The following is a 24,331-nucleotide window of genomic DNA, read 5'->3' as shown; positions in this document are numbered from 1 at the left end:
TACAGTCAGGCAATTGACAAATAGAGAGGGCATGACAATGCACATACATGATATGATAAGTATAGTGAAATTTAATTTGGGCATTACGACAAAGTACATAGACCGCTATCCAGCATGCATCTATGCCTAAAAAGTCCACCTTTAGGTTATCATCCGAACCCCTTCCAGTATTAAGTTGTAAACAACAGACAATTGCATTAAGTATGGTGTGTAATGTTATCAATAACTACATCCTCGGACATAGCATCAATGTTTTATCCCTAGTGGCAACAGCACATTCACAACCTTAGAACTTTCTATCACTGTCCCAGATTTAATGGAGGCATGAACCCACTATCGAGCATAAATACTCCCTCTTGGAGTTAAGAGTAAAAACTTGGCCAGAGCCTCTACTAATAACGGAGAGCATGCAAGATCATAAACAACACATAGGTAATAGATTGATAATCAACATAACATAGTATTCTCTATCCATCGGATCCCGACAAACACAACATATAGCATTACAGATAGATGATCTTGATCATGTTAGGCAGCTCACAAGATCCAACAATGAAGCACATAAGGAGAAGACGACCATCTAGCTACTGCTATGGACCCATAGTCCAGGGGTGAAGTACTCACTCATCACTCCGGAGGCGACCATGGCGGTGAAGAGTCCTCCGGGAGATGATTCCCCTCTCCGGCAGGGTGTCGGAGGCGATCTCCTGAATCCCCCGAGATGGGATTGGCGGCGGCAGCGTCTCAGTAAGGTTTTCCGTATCGTGGCTCTCGGTACTGGGGGTTTCGCGACGGAGGCTTTAAGTAGGCGGAAGGGCAGGTCAGGGGGCCACACGAGGGCCCCACACACCAGGGCCGCGCGGCCAAGGCCTGGGCCGCGCCGCCCTGTTGTGGCGGCGCCTCGTGGCCCCACTTCGTCTCTCCCTCGGACTTCTGGAAGCTTCGTGCAAAAATAGGACCCTGGGCGTTGATTTCGTCCAATTCCGAGAATATTTCCTTTGTAGGATTTCTGAAACCAAAAACAGCAGTAAAACAAAGAATCGGCTCTTCGGCATCTCGTTAATAGGTTAGTGCTGGAAAATGCATAAATATGACATAAAGTATGCATAAAACATGTAGATATCATCAATAATGTGGCATGGAACATAAGAAATTATCGATACGTCGGAGACGTATCACTGCTGTACGCATCACACCTTACTCTTGGGGTTCCCAACGGACGTGTGCTTCACGCGTTATCAATGGTTCATAAGAGACCACATACCACGGTACGAGTAAAGAGTACTTGTCAGGAGACGAGGTTGAACGAGGTATAGAGATACCGATGATCAAACCTCGGACAAGTAAAATATCGCGTGACAAAGGGAATCGGTATCGTATGTAAATGGTTCATTCGATCACTAAGTCATCGTTGAATATGTGGGAGCCATTATGGATCTCCAGATCCCGCTATTGGTTATTGGTCGGAGAGAAGTCTCAACCATGTCTGCATAGTTCACGAACCGTAGGATGACACACTTAAGGTTTGATGTCGTTTAAGTAGATATGGAATATGGAATGGAGTTCGAAGTTTTGTTCGGAGTCTCGGATTGGATCCAAGACATCACGAGGAGTTCCGGAATGGTCCGAAGAATAAGATTCATATATAGGAAGTCACTTTCCAAGTTTGGAAATGATCCAGTGCATTTATGGAAGGTTCTAGAAGGTTCTAGAAAAGTCCGGAAGAAATCACCATGGAAAGTGGAGTCCCGGAGGGACTCCACCTTGCATGGCCGGCCAACCCTAAGGGGGAGGAGTCCCAGGTGGACTCCCCAATGGTGGCCGGCCAACCCCCCCAAGGAAGGGGTGGGAGTCCCACCTTGAGTAGGATTCCCCCCTTGGGTAGGTTTTGTCCCTATGGAAGGTTTTGGTTTCGGGTCTTATTCGAAGACTTGGATACCAACACTTGGGGATTTCCACCTATATAATGAGGAGGAGAGGGAGGGGGCTGCCCACTCTTGGCCGCACCACCTAGGGCCCCCCATGGCCGGCGCCCTACCCCCCTCTCTCTCCCCAAACCCTAGCGCCCCTCCTCCACATACTACTCCCGCAGCGCATAGGCGAAGCCCTGCCGGAGTTCTCCACCACCACCGCCACCACGCCGTCGTGCTGCCGGGATTACGAGGAGGATCTACTACTTCCGCTGCCCGCTGGAACGGGGAGGATGACGTCGTCTTCATCAACACCGTACGTGTGATCGAGTACGGAGGTGCTGCCCGATTGTGGCACCGTCAAGATCTTCTACGCGCTTTTGCAAGCGGTCAAGATCTTCTACGCGCTTTTGCAAGCGGCAAGTGATCGACTACAGCAACAACGAGATCTAATCTCGTAGGCTTTGGAAATCTTCGAGGGTTAGTCTCATGTTCTTCTCGTTGCTACCGTCTACTAGATTAGATCTTGGCTTGTGTTTTCGTTCTTGCGGTAGGTAATTTTTTGTTTTCTATGCTACGAATCCCATCAGTGGTATCAGAGCCGTGTCTATGCATAGATTGGTTGCACGAGTAGAACACAATTGTTTTGTGGGCGTTGATGCTTTGTTGTCTTTAGTTCGTGTACTTTGCATCTTGCGGCAGGTGGGATGAAGCGGCCTGGGCTAACTTTACATGACCGCGTTCATGTGACTTGCTCCACGTTCGACATGCAACTTGTATTGCATAAGTGGCTTTGCGGGCGACAACACATGGTCTTCATCAGCATCGATGTCACGTTTGCGAAAATATTCGAGTTACCAGAACAATATATGGCAAGAAATATAAAATCTGGAGCCTATGTCCAGCTGCAAGCACCCGACCATATGCTCGGGGGCTACTCTTATCAGCAGTATAGATTATACTGCTGATAAGACAAGGTAAATGATGAAAAAATATAGAGTTGGTTAATAGTAAAGTTGAGCCTACAACCAAGTGCAAACACTCGACTGTAATCTCGGGGGCTACTACCATCGGGAGCGCTGGTCGCGCACCCGATGAAACTTGATAATAATAGAAAGCAAGATAGCAAAGCAATACAGAATGGAACCGAAGAATTTCGGTTGTGGGCATACATCTTCGAGTTTCATGAAACTCTTCATGTACTCCCATTGAGAGCCAAAATATTATTTGGTGAATACATCAACTCGAATAAATGGAGTATTCCATCAGCCGAACAAAAACACTAGATAATATATTCTCAGAGCGCGTTCGTTGCGATAAAAACTCTCAATGTCGTGACTCGTGAAAGAGTCACGAATGTAAGACCCTAGGATCCATCCTGTGTGGCATGACATCGCACCTGAATGCGCTCTCCCACTTTATCCACATCAACAGATGTGAAGAAAAATCCAGGTGGACGCGTTGGGTACTCGATAAAATAGCTGGAATTCAGTTGTCGGTAACTCCTCAAGTGGCACGTACTGAGTTACACCAGTATCCCAGGTTCGAGTCCAGGGACTTGAACTTGAAGTAGGTTTATGTGGATTTGCCACAAGAGAAATTAACCGGTACCTGATCCGTCAGATGAACCAGCCTCGTTTACCATTATCCCTGTACAATATAGACATTAAGTAAGAATTGAACATAACTCGAAAGTATTATCAAACAAATGAAAGATGGAGATTTTCCCGACTCTACGACTCGAGTAAAATCTCGGGAGCTACTGACATAGGTATGCCTAAGGAGCAAAAGGCCAATGGACTCGAAGTTTCGGAAGCACGGAAGGATGAAGCTGTTCGGATTAGGAAAGTAGAGTTATTGTAGGAAAATTGTAATCAATATAGGAAAAGGCCCAGTGCGGCCCGATAACTTGTACTTGTGCGACACGGTAAATAACCAATTGTCTCTTTGTAATTTGAAGTCAAATATTCACTTATGTTCTATTATTATTTGAATTCAAATTGTATTTCTATTTCCGTAATAATTTGAACATTCATTTTTGAGTTCATTCAACTTCAAATTTCAAATTTGAATATAAATTCAAATTCACCTCCCTTTCAAAACCCTAATTTCAACAGAGGTCATGTCGAAATTTATCGCACTCTCGAAACCCTAGATCCTAATGGCAACAAGAGAGAAACTTCGATCCCCCTTAGGTTTTATGCAATTAAGCGCGGAAATTTTTCCAGTTTTGCGATGCAATGCACATCCATTTTATAAATCTACCCCGCAATCGTGTGAAAACCTGGTGGAGCGTTACAATATGCCTTAGGTACAAGATTACCATTAAACTCGCCCATGGTAAAAAAGACCTTTATCAGATAATTTTTACAATTCAAATGTGTTATTAGATAATTTTAAAAACTACCAGCTTATATATGAAGCATATGCATGACAGACAACGATCAGGTGATATCCATGCCAAACAAATATGTCAATTTTAAAGTATGGAACCTATTATAGCCTTTGATAAAGTAAAGTATACTATTCCCTCCAATCTATAATAAGTGTAGTTGTTTTAGTTCAATTAACAACGACACTTATTACGGATCAGAGGGAGTACTCCGTAGTATATTTTGAAATGGATATTGACATGTCCTATCTAGGAGCTCGTGATAACATAATGAAGATATGATTATCGCATGTGTGTTGATTTAGGAATGAGGTTCAACTCTGTGATTATAAGTGTTCATCTACTAATTTGCATGCTGGCAAAAGAAGTTATCAAACTAACATTAGTTCAAGAATCTACCAAGTTCTTTCGCAAAAAAAAAAGAATTTTCCAAGAAAAAACCCATTTTCCCTTAATTTAGATTAACAGAGCTATCATAAACATAAAACTCATATGCAGAAATATCATATAAAAAATATTACTTTGGTGTCCAATGCAACAATGAACTTATTTTTTGTGCACAACATATGATCTCTGGCATCAAGTTGCCATGTGAAGCGGGTTCTAAATGAAGCGGCGCATATCTTAGCTAAATCGTGTGCTAGTGTAAACTCTAGTTGTGTTTTTAATTCTGTTATGGAGTGCATCCGGGAAACTCTTTATCTTGATGTTGTTTGATCAATAAAGCGCCGTTTTCTGTCACACAAAAAAAAAACAAAAAAGCTTGTTAATATTCTTCATGACCAGCCAAAAAAACCTTTGCCAGCACCTAAAAAGAACTGCATCCACAGCCAAAATCCACACAAATTTCGCCCTTCATGATAGTCCATACACGAGGCGGACCATGTGTCAGCCTCCTCCACCCGTCGATCCGCTACATCTCGCCTCTGCCACGTCCCCAGCCTCCTCTCCAGACGCAAATCCGTAAGCTCACCCAGCAAAAATATCCTCTTCCTCCTCCACTTTCTCCGCCCCCAGAAGCAACTCCAGCCGACCCCCAAATTTCCCTTCTCTCCCCCGCCGACGTCCCCAACCTCACCAACTCCGGCCAGATCGGCGGCCCTCCCGACCTCGCGCAGCCCCTACCGCACCCCGCCTCCCTCCTCAGCCCTCCCGCACCGCCGCCCGCCCCAAACCCTAGCCATTCCGCACCGCGAGGTATCCGCTCCCTGTACCTCTAGCGTTAACACTTTTGGTTTCGGGGTGGCGTTGGGCTGTGTAAATGCGCGGGTCAGCCCCGGCCATGGGGGAGGCTCCGGGTTCTGGGCGGGCTGGCCCCTCCCGCGCCACCCGGTCGCAAAACCCTAGCCACGACGACGACGAGGCCGCCGCGGCGGCGGCGCGGCGGGTCAAGGACGAGATCGCCGACGATCTCAACGCCGACCCCGCGGAGGACGACGACGACGAAGAGGAGGAGGCCCTCGCCAACTCCGACTCGGCCCCCCTCAACTCCAACTCCTCCAACTCCGACGGCGCCGGCGGAGCCGACGACTTCGCGCCGCGCACGCTGGAGGAGGCGCTGGTGCCGCGGGTGGGCACGGTGTTCGACTCCGTCGACGAGGCCTTCTCGCTCTACAAGGCCTACGCCTTCCGGGCGGGCTTCCACGCCGTGCGCCGCACCTGCCACAACTACGAGGGCGTCCGCTACCGCTCCACCTTCGCCTGCACCCAGGCCGGCAGGCCCGCCGCCCCGTCCGAAGCCCCAGGCGCCCGCTACCCGCTCCGCAGCAAGCGCGGCAATGGCAAGCGGCCCCGGCGCGCCGCCGCCGAGAAGACCGGGTGCAAGGCGATGATGATCATGCGCGACAAGCGGGTGGACGACAAGTGGAAGGTGGAGTTCGTCGACCTGGAGCACAACCACCCCTGCGCGCCCGACATGGTCAGGTTCCTCAAGGCCTACCGGGAGTTGCCGGAGTCGGCCAAGAGGAAGGCCAGGATCACCGATGAGATGGACGAGACGGTGGAGAAGTCGCTGAGCGAGATCGCCGAGACCAGGAAGTTCCCCACTCGCCCCAAGCGCAGCGTCAGTGCTGGCGGGCTGAGGTGTAGCAGAACCGACGGTATCGCGCAGCGCTTCGGGGAAGATGACCTCGCTGCACTCAAAAAGTTCGTTGAGACCATGCAGGAGAAGAAACCAAACTTTGTTCACAGCTGGGATCTTGATCAGGAGAGCCGCCTGAAGAACTTCTTCTGGGCAGATACGAGGTCTCAGGCGCAGTACCGCTACTTTGGCGACGTCGTGACGCTTGATGTGATGTACTTGCAGCACTCTCGTGGCAGCCTCCCTCTGGTCACGCTCCTTGGGGTGAACAACCATGGCCATCTCGTGCTGCTTGGCTGCGGTCTGCTCTCCAAGGACAGTAAAGAGAACTATGTTTGGTTGCTCAAGAGGTGGCTGAGCTGCATGAATGGCAAGCCACCAGAGGCGATTACGACCAGCTATTCGGATGCCGTGGCGGAGGCTGTGGCTGAGGTGTTGCCAGGTACAAGGCACCGTTTCTGCTTTTGGCATATCTTGAGGAAGCTCCAAGAGAACGTGGGACGTATGCATGAGAAAGAGGCATTGTCTTCCAAATTCAAGGAGGTTGTTTATGACACAGTCACTCTGACCGACTTCGAGAAAGAGTGGGTTGCCATGGTTGAGCATTACAAGCTCAAGGATAATGAATGGTTCTCCGCACTGTACAGCTGCCGGAAGCGGTGGGCTCCTGGTTTTGTCAATCATTCGTTCTGGGCTGGCACATCTGCTATCAGGAAGGTCGAAAAACCAGATCCATACTTTGATGGTGTCGTGACAGCTAAAACTACCTTGCCAGTTTTCCTCGAGCAATATGAGGCCACGCTCAAAGGCAAGCTGGAGAGGGAAGCATATGATGATCTGCGCTCATATTATTCTAGGCTCACTTTGCTCTCAGGATTGCCATTTGAGGAGCAGCTGGTGGAACTCTACACAGTACCCATGTTTCAGGCATTCCAAGATGAGATCAAGCAATTGATGCATGTGATCTGTAAAGAGGTGGACAGGAGTGGGAATTCAGTCACCTACATGGCCAGTGAGTTAATACAGGGCAAGAAGATTGACTTCACGGTTGTCTACAATAATTCTGACAAGGATGTTTGGTGCATTTGTCGCTCCTTTCCATCACGGGGCATTCTTTGCAGCCATGCTCTGTCTGTTCTGAAGCAAGAGAATGTGTTGATGCTGCCATCAAAGTTCATCCTTGACCGCTGGAGGAAGGATTTCAGAATACTTCCCATGCCTGCAAGCTGTGACTCTGCAAGAGATTTGAGCATTTTTGATGATCTCTATGTGCGTGGCCATGAATGTTTAGAAGATGTTATCGACATTGGGGCTAGAGAGCCTGAGTTAAAGGAGTTTGTGTTGTCAGTCATGAGAGAAGCAAAGGGCAAACTAGTTAGGCCTGTCCAGACCCAGCAAGGTGATCAGCGGGTTGATGTAAATATGTCGGTAACTGGTCAGCCTGCTGACAGAATAGTTGATGAGAACATGACATCAAACACCACATCTGTCATTCATGGGGACAGAAGGGTTGATGCAAATATGACCTTAAACACAAGAGCCCTGGCTCATGAGGATAATCTGACATCAAACACTACATCCCTGATTCACGGGGACAGAAGAGTTGATATGGAAATGCAAACACCCCACCTTATCCACAGAGAGGGAAGACTTGACATGAACATGGCATCCCCTCACTTGATGCAGAGGGATAGAAGAGTTGACATAAATATGGCGGTGCCTCACCTGATACAGGGGGACAGAAGAGTCGACAGGAACCTGGGGTCACCACACTTTATACAAAGTGACAGAAGAGTTGATATGAACATGGCATCGCCACACCTGATACACAGGGACGTGAGAGTTGATATGAACATGGCATCGCCACACCTGATACACGGCGACAGAAGAGTCGATATGAACATGGCATCGCCTCACCTGATACAGGGTGACACCAGAGTGGATATGAACATGGTATCCACTGCTCAGGATGACGGGATGCACACTTTCGATTTGATGAACGTAAACCTCGAGAGTGGCTCTTTGCCAATGACTGCAACAGATTTCATGCAAATGCATCAGCACCCAGCAGTTTACAATCCCAAACAACTTCTCAATATGAGAGATCAGGTGATGGACTCAAATAAGAGACCCAATGTGGAAACCAATACTTATTTTATGGGAGGTGGAATGCATGTGGGGTAGTTTAATTGTCTACAGCTGTAACATTTTATGTACGGAGAGGAGACGACCTTATTGTATGTTGATACGTACGTTCGTAGAGCAGGCAGTGCAACTAATCATCTAGTTTGTACTAACTGCAGATCAATCATTGACTGCTGGGCCGGTAGCTCTCTTGTACCGTTCTTTCTGTTTGGAGTTGTAGCTAGCTACTTGGATGGCATTGTTCTGTGCATATTGTTGATAGATAGTAATAATCTTTGCCATCTAATTTTTTGGAAGCGTGATTCCTCTAGCTGTGCCGCTTAGATACATGTTCTGGCTTGAGATGCATTGCATTGTGTGCCTTGTGTAATCTCACATGTATCATCTATTTGTGCTGACACCTAACCCAGACATACAATGCATGAATCAAGTCTAATTGTTCTGACTGCAAGTTGCTAAACTATTCCACAAGCTTTGGTGCAGGCTAACTGATCTGGCTCTTATTCATTGTAGTGTGCATCTCCTGGGACACAATTCGTTGATAGTAAGGAAATCAAAATATTTCTTGTAGATTTGTTGCTTGAAGTGTAAGCTTGTTATTCATCTTGGTTAAGCTAGAGCTATCTTTTAATGGCAGAAGCTTCACATCCCCACATCCAGTGTTTGGCATGTTAACTTTGATCTTTATGTTTCATTGGTAAGACATTTTTTTCCAACTGGGCTACCCCCTTCCATTAAATTGCTTAACGGAAATGTCATGTTCTTGCAAACAAACAAAAGAGTAGAAAAAAGGGGGGAAAGTAAGCTGGTTGGACAGAAAGATCAAAGCCTGTGGTATTTGCTTTGCTTGATTCAAACTCTGTAACTCTGATGATTAGTTAGATCAGTGTGCATTGCATATTTCTTGAGCATATGCATATATATTGGCTCCCTGGGAGCTCTTATAATTCTTTCGTAACTTCTATGCTCAAACTTGCTGCCTCTTCTCTGTTCTTGCATCATTGCAATTTGAAACATGATGTAGGTGGATCTCTGTCAATCCATGAAATAGTCTGTACACAACTGACAGATCAGGAAGACCGGGACTACAGAGTCGCTTTTGAGTGTTGAAGAGAAATGCTGCAAGAAAAACCATGATGCCAGCAAACATCATGTTGGTCTGAAGAGTTTCAAACTAAATGTTGTCAGCACAGTTTCAGGTGACTCTGGACGCACAGGAGCTCTGTATTTAGCAGGAGAGTCTGTTTGACGAACCTTTACATTCAACAGATAGAGATGTGCTTGTGTTGATTGAATTATCCCTAAAATTGTAAAATAATACATTGGAAAAATATATAGAATTGTCATGCTAACAAGTACAACTCACTCCAAGCATACAATTTAATGGCTTGCTCTGCTCCAATAGATTTGGGATTATTTTATTCCATTTGACCAGCATTTCTGGAACAATTATTCTTTCTTGCCTGCTTGTCTACACAGAGGAGGATTTCGGTTTCACCCCCTCAATCTGCTTTTATCTCCTACTAACAATTTTTTTTTTCTTAAACATGTCAAGAGCATGCAGCTTCTACCGCAAGGCTTTTTGTGACTCCTGTACATGGATCTCCAAAGTATTTAGCTGACACTGGCACACTGCAACTGCTCACCCCAACGCATGCCTGCGGAGTTTCCCGCAACATTGTCAGTATCTTGCAAGAAAAACACTACAAAATGACATGGTAATTGTGAAAGTGGGACAGATTGGAGTTACCTCCCGAGCAACCGCTAGAGCTTGAGAGCTGCTGCATTCACCATGGTTGTAATTCCCACAGGTGCCACTTGGTGTCCCGAAGCTTGCGAACTTGATACTGCTGATGACCTGGCCTGCTTTGGGGCACTCCAGACGAAGTGCTGGCCCAGACCTCTGCAGCTTCTGCTGGGGAGAGATCCAGCTATCGATTTGGTCAGGATGATCCTCGGACACGTGTGCACATACGCTTGCTGTCTGCTTAGTCGTGAAGGATATCTTGCTTGGGTCACCACCAAACTGCTCGAAAAGGACTAGATCATTGCTGCCTGGTTGGAGAAACGAGCGGGGTACATGATACCTGTTTAACAAGGTACGAAATTGAATTAGTCATTCAATTCTAACAATTCATATGTTCCTTCTTTCTTGCACCAAGAGGAAAGCCTAGTAGATTTTCAGTGTTATGGTGGTCACAAATTCAATGCTAAAATTGTCTGACCTTAATTTTAAGTACGATAGCTGTTGTGAACACCTAAATGGTAAGGAGTAGATTTATTTGGAAGAGTGCTTAAACCTTTTTAAGATGAGTCTACGTCAATATGTTTTTTTTTGTGATGAGAGTCTTATGTCAACATATAGAACATTAGAATAGGCTCTTCCTGAAGGTAACAAAATACGTTGTGGATTTTGTTGGAGAGGATTCTTACAAAGTTTGTGATGGTTGCCCACATTTCTTCAGGCATTTGCTTGAAGTATAAGGTCCTCTGTAGTTGCATGAATTGACGCAGCCGCTTTGCGGCGCGAGATTTGTTGGCCAGTAGCGACCAATGCTCTGCCCGTTCACCCAAGCCTCACCTTTTCCCATTCCCGTGAAGTCTATGGCAACAGGATCATCGCCGGCAGGAGCTGTAAATTTGGTCTGCATTTTGGGCATTGCAGTTAGTGAGTTGATTCGCAGGGTAAAAATTCAAGTAAACGAACGAGTCACATAAATAGAATGTTCATCTCTAGGCTACTGAGTTCATAATCATACTACATGTACTCAAATGACAAAGCTAGCACAGTTCATAATCATACTGACCTTGTACCAGATCAATGGTTGATTAGTTGGGTAAGCGTTATCGGAAGCCCATTCTGGAGAGGCCTCTGAAGGATTATACAGATGCAAGTCCTCCCCTTTGAGTCCAATCTGGAGTCACAAATATTTGGATAAGGAAAAAATGACAATACTGTTACTATGCTATGGTTGACCCATACTAATTATTAAGGAATTTCAAAACATTATTTTCTAGTACTGGTTGCTTAACTAAAAATTAGCAGATTAATGTGTACACACCTGATATGTCCAATCTGTAGAAGATAGATCCAGCGCACCTTTTGGTCCACTCAGCTTTACTGGACCGGTAATTCCAGCACCAACCAGGTCAAAAAATGCACCATAGTTCTGAAGTAACAGGGGAGTTGAGGAAGAATAATGTTAGTAACTTGGTATTAGTCTATTAGATGTTTTTTTTTGAATACTCATCAAATTTTCAAAGAAAAATTGGACTCCAAAATGGAGTAGAGTGGAGACTGACTTACCGTGAGGCCAACTGTTGTGCTGAGAAGATCTACTTTATTTTTCCCAGGTACAAGTGTAACTGGTGTTGTCAATGAGATCAGGGAGCTGCTAGCACTACCCTTGCCGCTGCCTGGTAAGATTTGAAGACTCACATTTCAGTACACAAATACACCTTACGCATGAAAGAGCGATATTGATAATTAACATGATGATCCAAATGTCATACAAATGAGTATGCATTGTTATCTTATGCATTACCTGCCAATTTGCCATTGATGTAGATCTGAACAACATGCCCAAGTGAGTTGACAAGCAGATTGGACTGACTACCATTCAAATAGGGTTCACCACCATTAACGATGATGCTGCACAAAGTAGAAATTTGTGAGTAAATTTGTCACTACCAGTTTGCTGGTTACCATGTGCACAATTACAGCTAAATGTAAAACCCTGTACCTTGTTGAGTACCACAGGAAGTCGCTGGCATCTGCCGTGGTATTTATCTGGTCCATCAGTCCAGGTTTTGTCACGACATTTTCCTTTGTGATACCAACGGGTTCTATGGCGTAGCTCCAGCCAGACGAAGCGAGTTCCGCTTCGATTGACGAATCGTCAGACGCTTGAGTGCTGGAAGCCAGGTTTATCATTTGTGTAGATGTAACTTGAGAATTGATCTGAGAACAGTAACAACGTGTATGAGGATCAGATCCAGTGTTAATGTTCTTTGCGCCTTTGTCTTAAGCAAGGAATGCACATACCTGAGCAGTGTTAAGCACCACATTCTTGCAGTCAGGAAGGATGCTGACAGACCACGCGGGGAGTTTATACGCCTTGCCATTGAAGGTGACGGTTTTGTCAGATTGGTCGTCGATATTGGCGAGGAATGCCGCACATACCGAACCAGTCTTGTATACGTGCGCCTGAAGACAGAGGAATGCAGATATCATCAATTCATCATTAAGCCTAACCAAGCAGATTGCAAAGGTGCATATTACTCCTGGACAAGATTTGCTACATTTATGCTTTGCAACTTTGATTGATTCATCTTTTTTTTCTTCTTTAGATAAAAGTTGCTTTTGGAAAAGCAGATCACATACCTCAGCATTTTGACCAAGGGACATGTATGATGGATCAGTTGCTATGAGTGCAGGTTCACACATCTTTATTGCCTTGTGCACATCCCTCAGGTGACCCCACTTCGGCTGCCTCACTAGACCTGAATCACACATTGCGAAAAGGAAACAAAATTACTCAAACATGACCAACGCCAATGATCCCCATGTTTGTTCAGTTTTCCGGTGGGAAAGTGCGTGCGCTCGCTCCATGATGTCCTGAACATTTGCAAGTGCAATACTGGGGTGCAGAACTAGCGCGTGCCTCGGGTGTGCGTGGATGTGGTCAGTTTTAGTAGCAGACTTAGCTGCTCCAGAAGACAGGTTCTCACCGTACTCGTCGATCGGAGCGTCATAGTCGTAGCTCGTGGCGATGAATGGCCCTCCGGAGCTCCGGCCGAAGTTGGTCCCTCCGTGGTACTGCCGACAGATGCAAGACCCAGAGTTAAGCAGGCAAGAGATAGGAAGTGCAGAGCCAGCTCGCGTCATGCGCATCATCATTGTAGTAGTACCATGTAGTAGTTCTGCATTGTGCCACCGCGCTGGTAGAATCTCGCGACGGCGAAGGCGAGGTCCTCGGTGGGGCGGTACGGCACGCCGCCGCCGAAGGAGAGGAACCATCCGCTCCAGTTCTCGGTCCACAGCGTGGGCTTGCTGTTGGAGTTGGGCTTGTACGCGTCGCAGTAGAAGCCGTTGCATGTGTCGATCTGCAAGCGTTACGATCCACAGTTCAGCTCACGTTGCTGCCGCTAATGAGTGATGATCTCAGAATCGTCGATTATATCTGAAGGAAAAGGAATGGTGAAGAGTGGCTACGATTGGGTCCGGCGCGTCGGTCTGCTGGCACATGACCCACGGCACGCCGGTGTCGAGCGCGACGGCCATCCCGGCCGCCCACCGGATGTAGGGCTTCGCTGCTGCGCCGTAGTTGACGGCGACGTTTCCGTACTCGTTCTCGATCTGTGACAGGATGATCGGCCCGCCCTGCGACGCGTACAGCCCCGCCCCCTTCATTGTGGCCACCACCTTCTCCGTGAACCGCTGCATCTCCGTCTGCAGAAACACACCACCCAGGCACTGAATCATTCGCTCACTCGTTGATCGATCAAGCTGCATTGCTCTTCTGGTGGGTCCCGTACCTTGAAAGGCTCGTTGTCGGTGCGGAACTTGATCCCCGGGATGAAGTGCAGCCATAGCGGGAAGCCTCTGCAGGTTCCAACATCACAACGCAGCATCAGTTCGGCCGGGTTCATACTGACGAAACTGAAAAGGAAATACAGAGTGAGAGGGCTATCAGGTCAGGAGGTTTTACCCGTAGTTCCACTCGGCGCAGACGTAGGGGCCGATCCTGAGGTGCACGTAGAGGCCGGCGTCGGCGGCGGCCTTGATGAACCTCACCAGGTCATTCCTGCCCTCGAAGTCGTACTGTTGCAGTTCTTACCCGTCAGAGTTATGACTTACTGATTTTGGACATAATGCAATCGTTGAAATAAGGATTGCTGCACATTTTTTAAGATAAATTGTTGCGAGTTTGAAGTTCATGATGGCTAGTACTAGGTGAGAAGCAAAGAGGTAGCTTGGTGGTGAGTGAGTGAGTGAGAAGAATAAAGCGCAGAGTGCAGGGGAAGCAAGCACCGCCCTTTCACACATGAAGACCAGCTGGACGAGATGATGAGAAAAAGAAAAGAAACTAGAGAATAGTATCAGGGTTATGGCCGGTATGGAGCGGAGAACGTGCCTGTCCCCGGACGGGCTCGTGGACGTCCCAGAAGACGTAGGTCTCGACGATGTCCAGGCCGCCGTCCTTGGCCTTCTGCATCAACCCCGGCCACATCTGCGAGCAAGCACGGAGACGTCAGTGACACCAAGAGGAACAGAGGACGAGGAGGAGGCCGGGCTATAGAGCAAAAGCAGAGTGCAAAGACAGAGTACGTACGTCGGGGGTGCTCCGCGGGTAGTGGATGGAGCCGGAGACGAGCACGCGGCGCACGCCGTCGATGACGATCGCGCGGTGGTCGTACGTCACGTTGGTCGCCGACGACGGCCCCGCCAGCAACAGGCAGAGCGCCGCGGCGAGGAGCAGGGCCGCCGCAGTCAGCTGCGCGCCGGCTGCCGCCATTGCTTGCTTGTTGCCTGCCCCGGAAGGATCACGGACAGGAGCAGCTTCCTTCCGGGATTATGGCTGCTGTTCTAGTGAAGCTAGCGCGGCCACCGCACTAGCAGTAGTGGAGTGAGGACGACGAGCAGGAATTGGAGTTGCTGGGTGGGGGGCGGTGAGGAAAAAGAAAGAAAGAAAATTGAGGTAGCTAGCTAGCTCGGTGCCTCGGTGTGTGGCTCCGTGGCTTCTTGGCGGAGCAGAGAGGGCACGCTAGTTTATACCCCGCTAGCTCGCGCGCGATCACACAGACGGAAATAAAACACCTCGCTATCTCCCTTTGGTTTCTTGCGGTGGTAGTGGTGGACTGGTGTCTGGTGGCGCCGTGCCCCTCCTCCTCCTCTGCCACGGCGATTAAAAAGGTTTTGCAAGCGGCAATGGGGTGGGTGGGTGTGGATTTTTCTCCTGGCCTTCTTCTCCCCCGCACCGGCGTGCCGTTTGCTGCTACTTGCAAGCAACGGCAACAATGGCGGCGACCCGCATCCGTGCCGTGCGTGCGGGTTGCGATCGCGATGGAAGCGAGCACTGACTGGATCGGGATCGGAGGGGGAATAATCGGAGAGATCGACGTACGGGAGGAAGAGGAAGAATTTAATCGTGCTGCTAACAGTAGTTAATGGTGGTGGCGTGATGGTTCGGTGGTACACACGGCATGGATGAATGGGGGTGGGCCGTGGGAGGAGTAATGCCCCCGCACACACATCTTCCTTCCTTTGCTCGCCTCTGCTTCTTTGTTTCATTCTTCTGAAAAATAATTACGGCGTACATCTACTCTTTTACTTGCTTAATTAGTTAATTTACTGGCCGTACATCCACTTCCATGTGATCTTGGCATTGCCCTCGCGGAAACTAGTAATAAAGAGAAAATGGATAAAAAAGAAGCCGGCTTGCTACTACTACTTGGCACCAGCCACACCGACAGACAGGGGTCGTGTGCCGTGACCGGCCGGCGTTGTCGCTTGCACATCTAGCCTTACTAGGCTAGTAAGAACCACGTCTGCTGCCGGGTCAACACCGGCGTTGTCGCTTCCCACCGCCTCCGCCGGCGTAGCTTAGCTAGTGATGCATACGTATGATGATATGCCGCACTAGCTACCGGCGTCGTGGACTGCGTATTTAGCAAAGGGTGCTGCATCGACCTTCTTATCTTGTTGCCCTTGTTGGGGAGGAGAAAATGGAAGTGGCGGCGCTTAATTTGCATGGAACGGTGGAAGATGGGATTCCCACCGCCCTCCGTGCGCGTAGCTCAGAGCAACTCTAGCATACACCTCTTAAATTTGAAATCATAAAAGTACGTTTAAAGCGTACCTCAATCGATTTTACGGATTGAAATTATGTCACGCAGATCAGACACCTCGAACGATCCTTTAAATTTTGAAGAAAAAAGGCATCCGCGGGAGAAGATCGTCACATTCATATAGCAGTTCATACATATTCAACATTTAGGTAGCAGTTAAGTACATAAACATTGCAACATTGCACGAAATTAAACCCTAATTCTACGGAAAATCGTCGCTGCAGAATCCTGATTCTATGAAAATGCGGCTCCAGGATGCTCACCGGACCCTACAGGAGTGGCAGGGTTTAGGGTTTTAGGGTTACTCCTCGTCGGATGTGAGGTTGATGAGGTTCATCAGCCACTCCTCGCTAAGGAAGATCGTGTTTACCATCTCGGCGTTGCACTTCCGCTTCTCCTCGGCGGCCACGGTACGGAGCGAGTGCACGAGGAGGCGGAACGTCACCTCCTCCATCTTCTCCGGCGCGGCATAGTCCTCGTAGCACAATGAGCTCCCGGACTCCTTGTCGCTGTCGCGCGGGTCCACGTCGTTGGGCTCCATCTGCACCGAGAGCGGCAGGGGTGCACACCTCGCGGGGCCCTGCGATCTCGACACATAGGCGCTATTCGCCTCCGGACGGTTGAACCGGGCAGTGGCGCAACCCGTAGTTGGTGTACCGTCAAGATTCATGAATGCGCTCGACGTCGGAGCGCCTCTCCCGTTCCTCGTCGTCGTCACGGGCGGCGGGGGTTCCGCAACCTGCGAGGCAACCCAATGGCATATCTGGCCACCCCCCACGTCGGATTGAGTTGTTCCCGACGACATGGCGCGTCTCCAGTGCCGGATCTGTCGCTTGTGCACGCGGATGTGGACGCAATCGGCGGGGAAAAGGATTCGGAGGGGGGAGTGAAGGGTTTGAGCCTCCGTACCACCCCTCGAAATGGTTGATATATCATCCGCCGGGTGGGTTAAGGTCTGGGGTGACCCAAAAAAAGAACATAAAGCCTTATATCAGCCTAACTTTTACAGATCGGGCTGATGTATTTCTGAATGAGGATGCAAAAAGAAAAGAGACAAGGGATCAGCTAGAGTTGATCTTAGCTAGTGACGATACATATCATATGCCGCACTACCGGCGTCGTGGACGACGTATATAGCAAAGGATCTTATCTCCCTGGGAAAAATGGCAAGGGTGGGCGAGGACTACGTATATAGCAAAGGGTGCTGGATCGGTCTTCCTACTCGGTTTCTTATTGTTGCCTAGCTTATTGGAGAGGTCAAATGAAAATAGCAAAGGTGGAAAGCGGAAATGGTGAATGGAACCCGGGTGCGCGCGCACCCATTTACGAAAAGTTCGAAAAAATGCTATTTAAAAGTTTCAAAAAAATGTGAAGTAAATTTTTGCATGTATATATTATGTTGATACTTACTCGTGTGTTTTCACGGAAAAATACCATTGTGTGTGACCTACACAAAAATGACAAAATGCAAATTCCTATTCCTGTGAATAGTAAAATTCCTATTCACTATTCTCATTTGGACATTTTGTCATTTTTATGCAGGTCACACATAATGGTATTTTTTTGTGAAAACTCACACGAGTAAGTATCAACATAATATGTACATGCAAAATTTTACTTCGCATTTTTTTGAAACTTTTAAATAGCATTTTTTTGAACTTTTCGTAAATGGGTGCGCGCGCACCCAGTGGCTAGCGCTTAATTTTGTGAGTGCAAGATGCTGACGATCGTTACCGCGCTCGTGTGATCGCTTCGTGTCGTGTCGTTAGGTCAGAGAGAAAGTGGGGGTCCTGGGAGTCGGCGAAGCCGTGAGAGGACGTGGAGACTTGTCGGCGAAGTTAAGTTTGCAGGGCGACTAACTTTGTGATCGGGTTCCAAAAGAACATTGCGATTCCAAGTAGTATGAGCTTTTATTGACGATTGAGGAAAGAGCTGGCAAGGTAGATTTGGACCACGAGTGTACTCAAGTTTCTAAAGAAACTGTAAATGGAGCTACCTAACATCGCAGATCATACTCGCAGCATAAATTTCTTTTTACCGCAAGGGGAAAACATGTGTGTCGTCTCTGAAATAGGTTTTCTTTCCGTTTTATAAGTAAAGCTATACAATGGTCAAACCGATATAAAATGACGGAAGGATCGTCTTACAAAGCATATCAAAAATAAACAAAAAATACAAGAAAAACCGAGCTTGCCACCGACACCAGACAAGATCGAGGGAAACCAAACCTCCACGACGACGGGTGAGAAATGCAGCTCGCGGGCATCATTGAGACCGAACGGTCAAAGATTTTCACCTGAAGCCATAGTGCAAGGAAGGTATGCACAACGGCGCCCCAACAAAGTTATAACACCCGCAAGCATCGTCGCCAAAGAGCACAGCTAAAGAGCAGAGCTTTCACCGGAAAGACCTTGGCACCGCTCCTGGTGGTATCTCAGACCACCCTTCAGTGACAAGTCAGGCCTCCAAAACGCGATCTGGGACCACCCTCTGGTCTATTCCATATTTTTTAATTTAATTTGGTACTCTTTATTTTCCGATTTTACCGGTTATAAAGGGCCCCCACACACCAGTTCTACCAAATCAGCGTCAGGCTCCACATGAACTTGGGTACCGAATTGGCATGGCAAACAAACTGAAGAGAAAACAATCTGGCATCAGTTTGACCTCGTCAAATCTCACCAGATTTTTGTTCAGTGGATCATCATCTTTACGTACCGTTGTCCGTTACATTGACAATCTATCCTGATTCCTGATCATATCCATTAAGCCATTTAGCCAGCGTGTGAAATTTTCATTTGCCAAAAGAGAAACCGAGGTTAGAAGCGCATAATATCCTGAGCCTAACCCACTAGTGCTACGTACGGACTCCAGAGTCAGACGGCACTCCAACTCTACTCTCCTTTCCCGCCGAGAGAGCAGGTGCGTCTGCCGTCGCAGGGTCGCAGCTCAAGTCAATCGCATGCAGTTGGTGCTAATCGGTCGCGAAGATGGATAGATTCTCGAGACATTTCCGCTCCATTTGGCACCTCAAACCCCAATCCACACGCTCGGAAATGGATTAGATAGAACATCGGAGCACGAAGGGCGAACGGGTGAATCAGAATGTTTTCCGAGCTATCACGGCCGGCTGCGGGCGCGGCGTCACTGTTGCATCCTCTCGCCGTCGGCCGTCCATCACTTGGTTCGTTGCGGCGTCGGTCTCTGACGTGCGCGCCTCCGATGTACTACCATCCTTCGTCTCTTTGCAACGTGCGTATGTGAACGAAGAGCGCCTCATTCGACGACCCATCGTCCGTCGGAAGCGGGTTTTGGTGCGGCGTACGTGCAGGTACGGCCAGGACGACGGGGATGCGCAAGCAAAAGTTTGTTTGCGTGCAGCAATTCATCAGAGAGGAATAAGAGCTGCGAGTATATCTGTCAAAGTGATCGCGACTCGGGAGCACTATCTCGACCTGTTTTGGGCGTTTCCTCTATAGTTATTTCCGGTTACTTGTTCATCTTCAGCATTCTTTATTTTTTTCAGAAGATGCTTCGTGCTTTCTTTGTTTAGCTCTGCTAGCTGGGTACTACCAGTACGAGTTTCTGTGCGTGGAAGCTTGGGGCAAGCGGTGGCATAATGACTAAACTAAGGAGAGTCTCGCTTGCTTGGAAGATTCAGCTAGAGCAGAAGTAGCAGCTCGTCGTCTCCTCAAAGCCTCCAGCGCACTTGTTCCTTTTTGGCACATGAATTAATTCGCGGAGGATAACGCCGCGCGCGGCAAGCAATGATCGATCGAGGAGATGAGATGAGATGAGGCCGGCGTGCGTGTACAACTGAAACTGACAGCAGGCACCCCATCCAAGCAGACACCGACGCAGTTGACGTAATGTATGGATGGATCATGGATGTAGAAACAAAGAGCGCTGTTAGATGTATATATCTGTCTATTGTAGTTTCTTCATATGTTAGGGGGTTTTCTGCATATGTGCACCTGTACATGTACTATATATTGTGGCCTTTGGTCCCCTTGTAATACAACAAGCATATTTCTCTAACATGGTATCAGAGCAAATTTTGGTCCTATTTTTCTAGTCCGTGGGTCTTGGCTTGTTCACCCGCCGCCAGCCGTCTCTTCCTCGTCGCCGGCCGCCGCCCTGCCATCTCCCGCCGGTCGCCACCCTCTCCTCTGCCCCGCCACGATCTGATTCTGCGCCTAGCCGCCCTCATCCGCCCGCCCCGCGCCGCCAGCTTTCCCGCGTCGCCCGCCCCGCGCCCCACGCTGGCGTGGCTGCTGTCCGCGCGACGCCCGCCCGACGGCCGCTCCGCCCGCCCCTGCCTGCTCCGCCCGATCCCTGGCCGATCTCTTCTCTTCTCCCGTCCGCGTCGCCCAAATCCCACCGGCGCCCTTGCCCCGCTCGCTCTTTCTCCAGGCCAATCCAACATCTCACCAGCTAGCTCCACTTGATCCGCAGCAATTCCCCAACGAGCTTTCTCCGGCTGTGGCCGATCTCCACTTGATCGGCGCCAGGATCCGTCGCCCGCCCGCTCGGCCTTTCTCGTCTAGTTGGTTGACTTCGATCTGAAAAAAAAGCAAAAAAAAAAAGAGAAAAAAAAAGTTGTTATCCGATGTCTTCTTCCGCTGATCCCGCCTTATCTTTGGGCCTCCCTTCGGTACTTGGTATTTGGCCGCTGCCTACGTGTATGACGGATAGCCATTCTTCGTCGCCGTTTGCGGCCTCTTCACGCGGCTCTGCCCGCGCTTCACCGACTCCGTCTACGTCGGCTCGCCGCTCTACATCGACTTTCGCGGCCTCTTCACGTGGTTATGACCGCGCTTTGCCGACTTCGTCTACGTCGGCCCGTCACTCTACATCGACTTTTGCGGCCTCTTCCCGCGGTTATGGCCGCGCTTCGTCGACTCCGTCTGCGTCGGCCTGCCGCTCTACATCGACTTTCACGACCTCTTCACGTGGTTATGACCGCGCTTTGCCGACTCGGCCGTCATCGGCATGTTGCTCTCCGTCGCCTCCTTTGGTGGCCTCTATGCGTGTGGGTGCTAGCTCCTCGTCGGCACCTGATTGTACGTCGACCTCTCCAGTCGCGCCCCTCTCTGCGCATGAGATAGCGCAGCTTCACTGCCTGCTTGATGCTTGGGAGTCCAGTTTACGTCAGCAGCCTCGCGGTCCGAGTCTCCGCCCTCGTCCTCATTGCACCTACTGTGGCAAGGTTGGCCACACTTCCTCCACCTGCTGGACGCGGGATCCCAGTTTACGTCAGCAGTTCGGGATCGTCAGCAGGCTGACTCTTCAGGATCTTCTGCAGTTGCACTCTCTGATCAGGACATTCTCAGGGGTCTTCGTGGTCTGCTCGCTACTCCGGACTCTTCCTCGTCGGGCGCTGCTGGTTCTGGATCGGCTCTTCGGCATCGCGCGACCACCACTTTCTACACAGTCAGGTACGTCCCCGTGGTATCTGGATTCTGGAGCTTCCTTTCATATGATCTCTGAGTCTTCTATTCTGTCTGCTCTTCGGTCTCTTATTTCTCCTGTCCGTGTTGTCACGGCTGATGGTACCTATATTCATGTTTTCGAGCATGTGCACCCTTTCTACTCCTCTTTCTCGTCCCCGATGTTTCTCATGTTCCTCGCCTTCGTATGAACATTTTCTCGCTAGCCACTCACCGATTCTGGTTGTCGCGTTATTCTTGACGCCGAGTCTTGTGCGGTTCAGATCGTCGCACACAGCCCTGGTTGGAGCTGGCCCTCGTAGCTGTCGATCTCCGGCTTTGGGAGTTAGGATCGGCTTCGTGTTCCTTCCGCTGCCACTTCATCTCGCGTCCTCCTCCGGTTGTTGCCTCTATCACCGGCTCTTTTCAGCAGTGGCATCATCGTCTTGGTCACCTTTGTGACTCTCGCCCGTCGTCTTTGGTTCATCGTGGCCTTCGGGGTCTCGTATCTGGAGATGGGTCGTTACCTTTGTCGGGGTTGTAGGTTAGGCAAACAGATTCGGCTTCCCTATCCTACTAGTGTGTCTCTGCCTCTCAGCGACCGTTCGATTTAGTCCATTCAGATGTTTGGGGTCCGGCTCCCTTCGCTTCGAAAGGGGGCCATCGATACTATATCTTATTCATTGATGATTTTTCACGGTACACCTGGGTGTTTTTCATGCACTCTCGTAGTGAGGTGCTCTCTATTTATCAGCGTTTTGCGGCCATGGTCCGCACTCAGTATTCCTCACCCATTCGCGTGTTCCGTGCTGATTCTGCTGGTGAGTATATCTCTCAGCACCTTTGTGGTGTCCTTGCTGAGGAGGGCACCCTCGCTCAGTTTTCTTGTCCCGACGCGCATGCTCAAAATGGCGTCGCCGAGCGTAAGCATCGTCATCTTCTTGAGACCACCCGTGCTATGATGATTGCCTCTTCTCTTCCGCCACATTTCTGGGCTGAGGCTGTCGCTACGTCGGCCCACCTCATTAACATTCAGCCTTCCGCTGCTCTACAGGGTGGCATTCCTCTCGAGCGTCTCTCTGGTGTTTCTCCAGACTACTCGACTCTCCGTTCATTTGGTTGCGTCTGCTATGTACTTCTGCCTCCTCGCGAACGCACCAAACTGACTGCTTAGTCTGTTGAGTGTGTTTTTCTCGGATACAGTGATGAGCATAAGGGCTATCGTTGTTGGGACCCCGTTGGTCGTCGGATGCGCATCTCTCGTGACGTCACATTTGATGAGACGCGTCCCTTCTATCCTCGCCCCACCTCGGGTACTTACCCGGTGGATGATATCTCTTTTCTTCTTTTTCCGGATGCACCCCCTGCTGTTCTTCCTCCCCTCCCTCCTACTTCTGATGCGCCCCCTTCGGCGCCATCCTCTCGTTCGTCTAGTCCACCTAGTACTCCTCGTTCTCCGGCTTCGGCTCCTTCCGATGCTGTCCCTTCTTCCTCTTCTTCTGATGACTTGTCTTCTGCAGATGACCTTCCCCCTTCTCGGCCTGTTCGTCAGCGTCGTGCTCCAGTTCGTTACTCTCCTAGTCAGTATGGTCTCTCTGTCGTTTCCGAGCCGACTTCTTATCGGGATGCCGAGCGTCATCCTGAATGACAGCTTGCCATGGCTAAGGAGATCGCTGCGCTTGAGCGCACTGGCACTTGGGATCTTGTTTCTCCCCCTTCTGGTGTTCGTCCCATCACGTGTAAGTGGGTCTATAAAATTAATACTCGCTCTGATGGATCTCTTGAGCGCTATAAAGCGCGTCTTGTGGCTCGTGGTTTTCAGTAGGAGCACGGCCGTGACTATGATGAGACTTTTGCCCCTGTGGCTCATATGACTACTGTGCGTACCCTTCTTCTTGTCACATTGCCGCTGGTCTATCTCCCAGCTTGATGTTCAGAATGCTTTTCTTAATGGCGAGTTGAGTGAGGAGGTTTACATGCAGCCTCCTCCTGGGTATTCTATTCCCGATGGGATGGTTTGTCGTCTTCGACGTTCTCTCTATGGTCTCAAACATGCTCCTCGTGCCTGGTTTGAGCGCTTCGCCTCTGTCGTGACTGCTGCTGGTTTCTCTCCTAGTCTTCATGATCCAGCACGTTTCGTTCACACTTCTCCTCGTGGACGTACTCTTCTTCTTCTCTATGTTGATGATATGATCATTACTGGTGATGATCCTGAGTATATTACCTTCGTCAAGGCTCGTCTTCGTGATCAGTTTCTTATGACTGATCTTGGTCCTCTTCTCTATTTTCTTGGCATTGAGGTTTACTCCACTTCTGATGGCTTTTCTATCTCTCAGGAAAAGTACATTCAGGATCTTCTTGCTCGTGCTGCTCTTGGGGATGAGCGCACAGTCGATACTCCTATGGAGCTTAATGTTAAGCTTCGTCCTACTGATGGTGATCCTCTTCCTGATCCCACCCGTTATCGCCATCTTGTTGGGAGTCTTGTTTATCTTGCTGTCACTCGTCCTGATATTTCTTATCC

At 49.1% G+C, this 24,331-nt stretch overlaps 2 protein-coding genes and 1 long non-coding RNA gene across 3 annotated transcripts; 2 read left to right on the top strand and 1 right to left on the bottom strand.

Annotated features, from left to right (window-relative positions):
• The first annotated feature begins 5,278 nt into the window (after nt 1-5,278).
• On the top strand, nt 5,279-8,817 carry LOC127296194 (protein FAR1-RELATED SEQUENCE 6). The gene has a single exon (XM_051326227.2). It carries the CDS (start codon nt 5,564-5,566, stop codon nt 8,564-8,566), a length of 3,003 nt encoding a protein of 1,000 aa, XP_051182187.1. The 5' UTR covers nt 5,279-5,563; the 3' UTR covers nt 8,567-8,817.
• Nucleotides 8,818-9,829: 1,012 nt separating this feature from the next.
• On the bottom strand, nt 9,830-15,618 carry LOC127296195 (beta-galactosidase 6). The gene is made up of 17 exons (XM_051326228.2): nt 14,863-15,618; nt 14,665-14,760; nt 14,239-14,351; nt 14,066-14,132; nt 13,743-13,979; nt 13,439-13,633; nt 13,259-13,346; nt 12,912-13,030; nt 12,573-12,734; nt 12,271-12,488; nt 12,073-12,179; nt 11,835-11,944; nt 11,590-11,697; nt 11,335-11,442; nt 10,961-11,172; nt 10,278-10,614; nt 9,830-10,185 (listed from the first exon to the last, which is right to left on the bottom strand). The coding sequence occupies exons 1-17, from the start codon at nt 15,043-15,045 to the stop codon at nt 10,078-10,080; spliced, it is 2,568 nt and encodes an 855-aa protein (XP_051182188.1). The 5' UTR covers nt 15,046-15,618; the 3' UTR covers nt 9,830-10,077.
• On the top strand, nt 12,664-13,400 carry LOC127296196 (uncharacterized). The gene is made up of 2 exons (XR_007848294.2): nt 12,664-12,798; nt 12,878-13,400. It is a non-coding gene; the product is annotated as an uncharacterized lncRNA (long non-coding RNA).
• Nucleotides 15,619-24,331: the final 8,713 nt, after the last annotated feature.

The sequence above is a fragment of the Lolium perenne genome, chromosome 4 (genome assembly GCF_019359855.2).
Source record: "Lolium perenne isolate Kyuss_39 chromosome 4, Kyuss_2.0, whole genome shotgun sequence".
NCBI lineage: Eukaryota > Viridiplantae > Streptophyta > Magnoliopsida > Poales > Poaceae > Lolium > Lolium perenne.
Note: the sequence above shows the minus strand (reverse complement) of the source record. Positions and strands in the feature narration are given on the sequence as shown.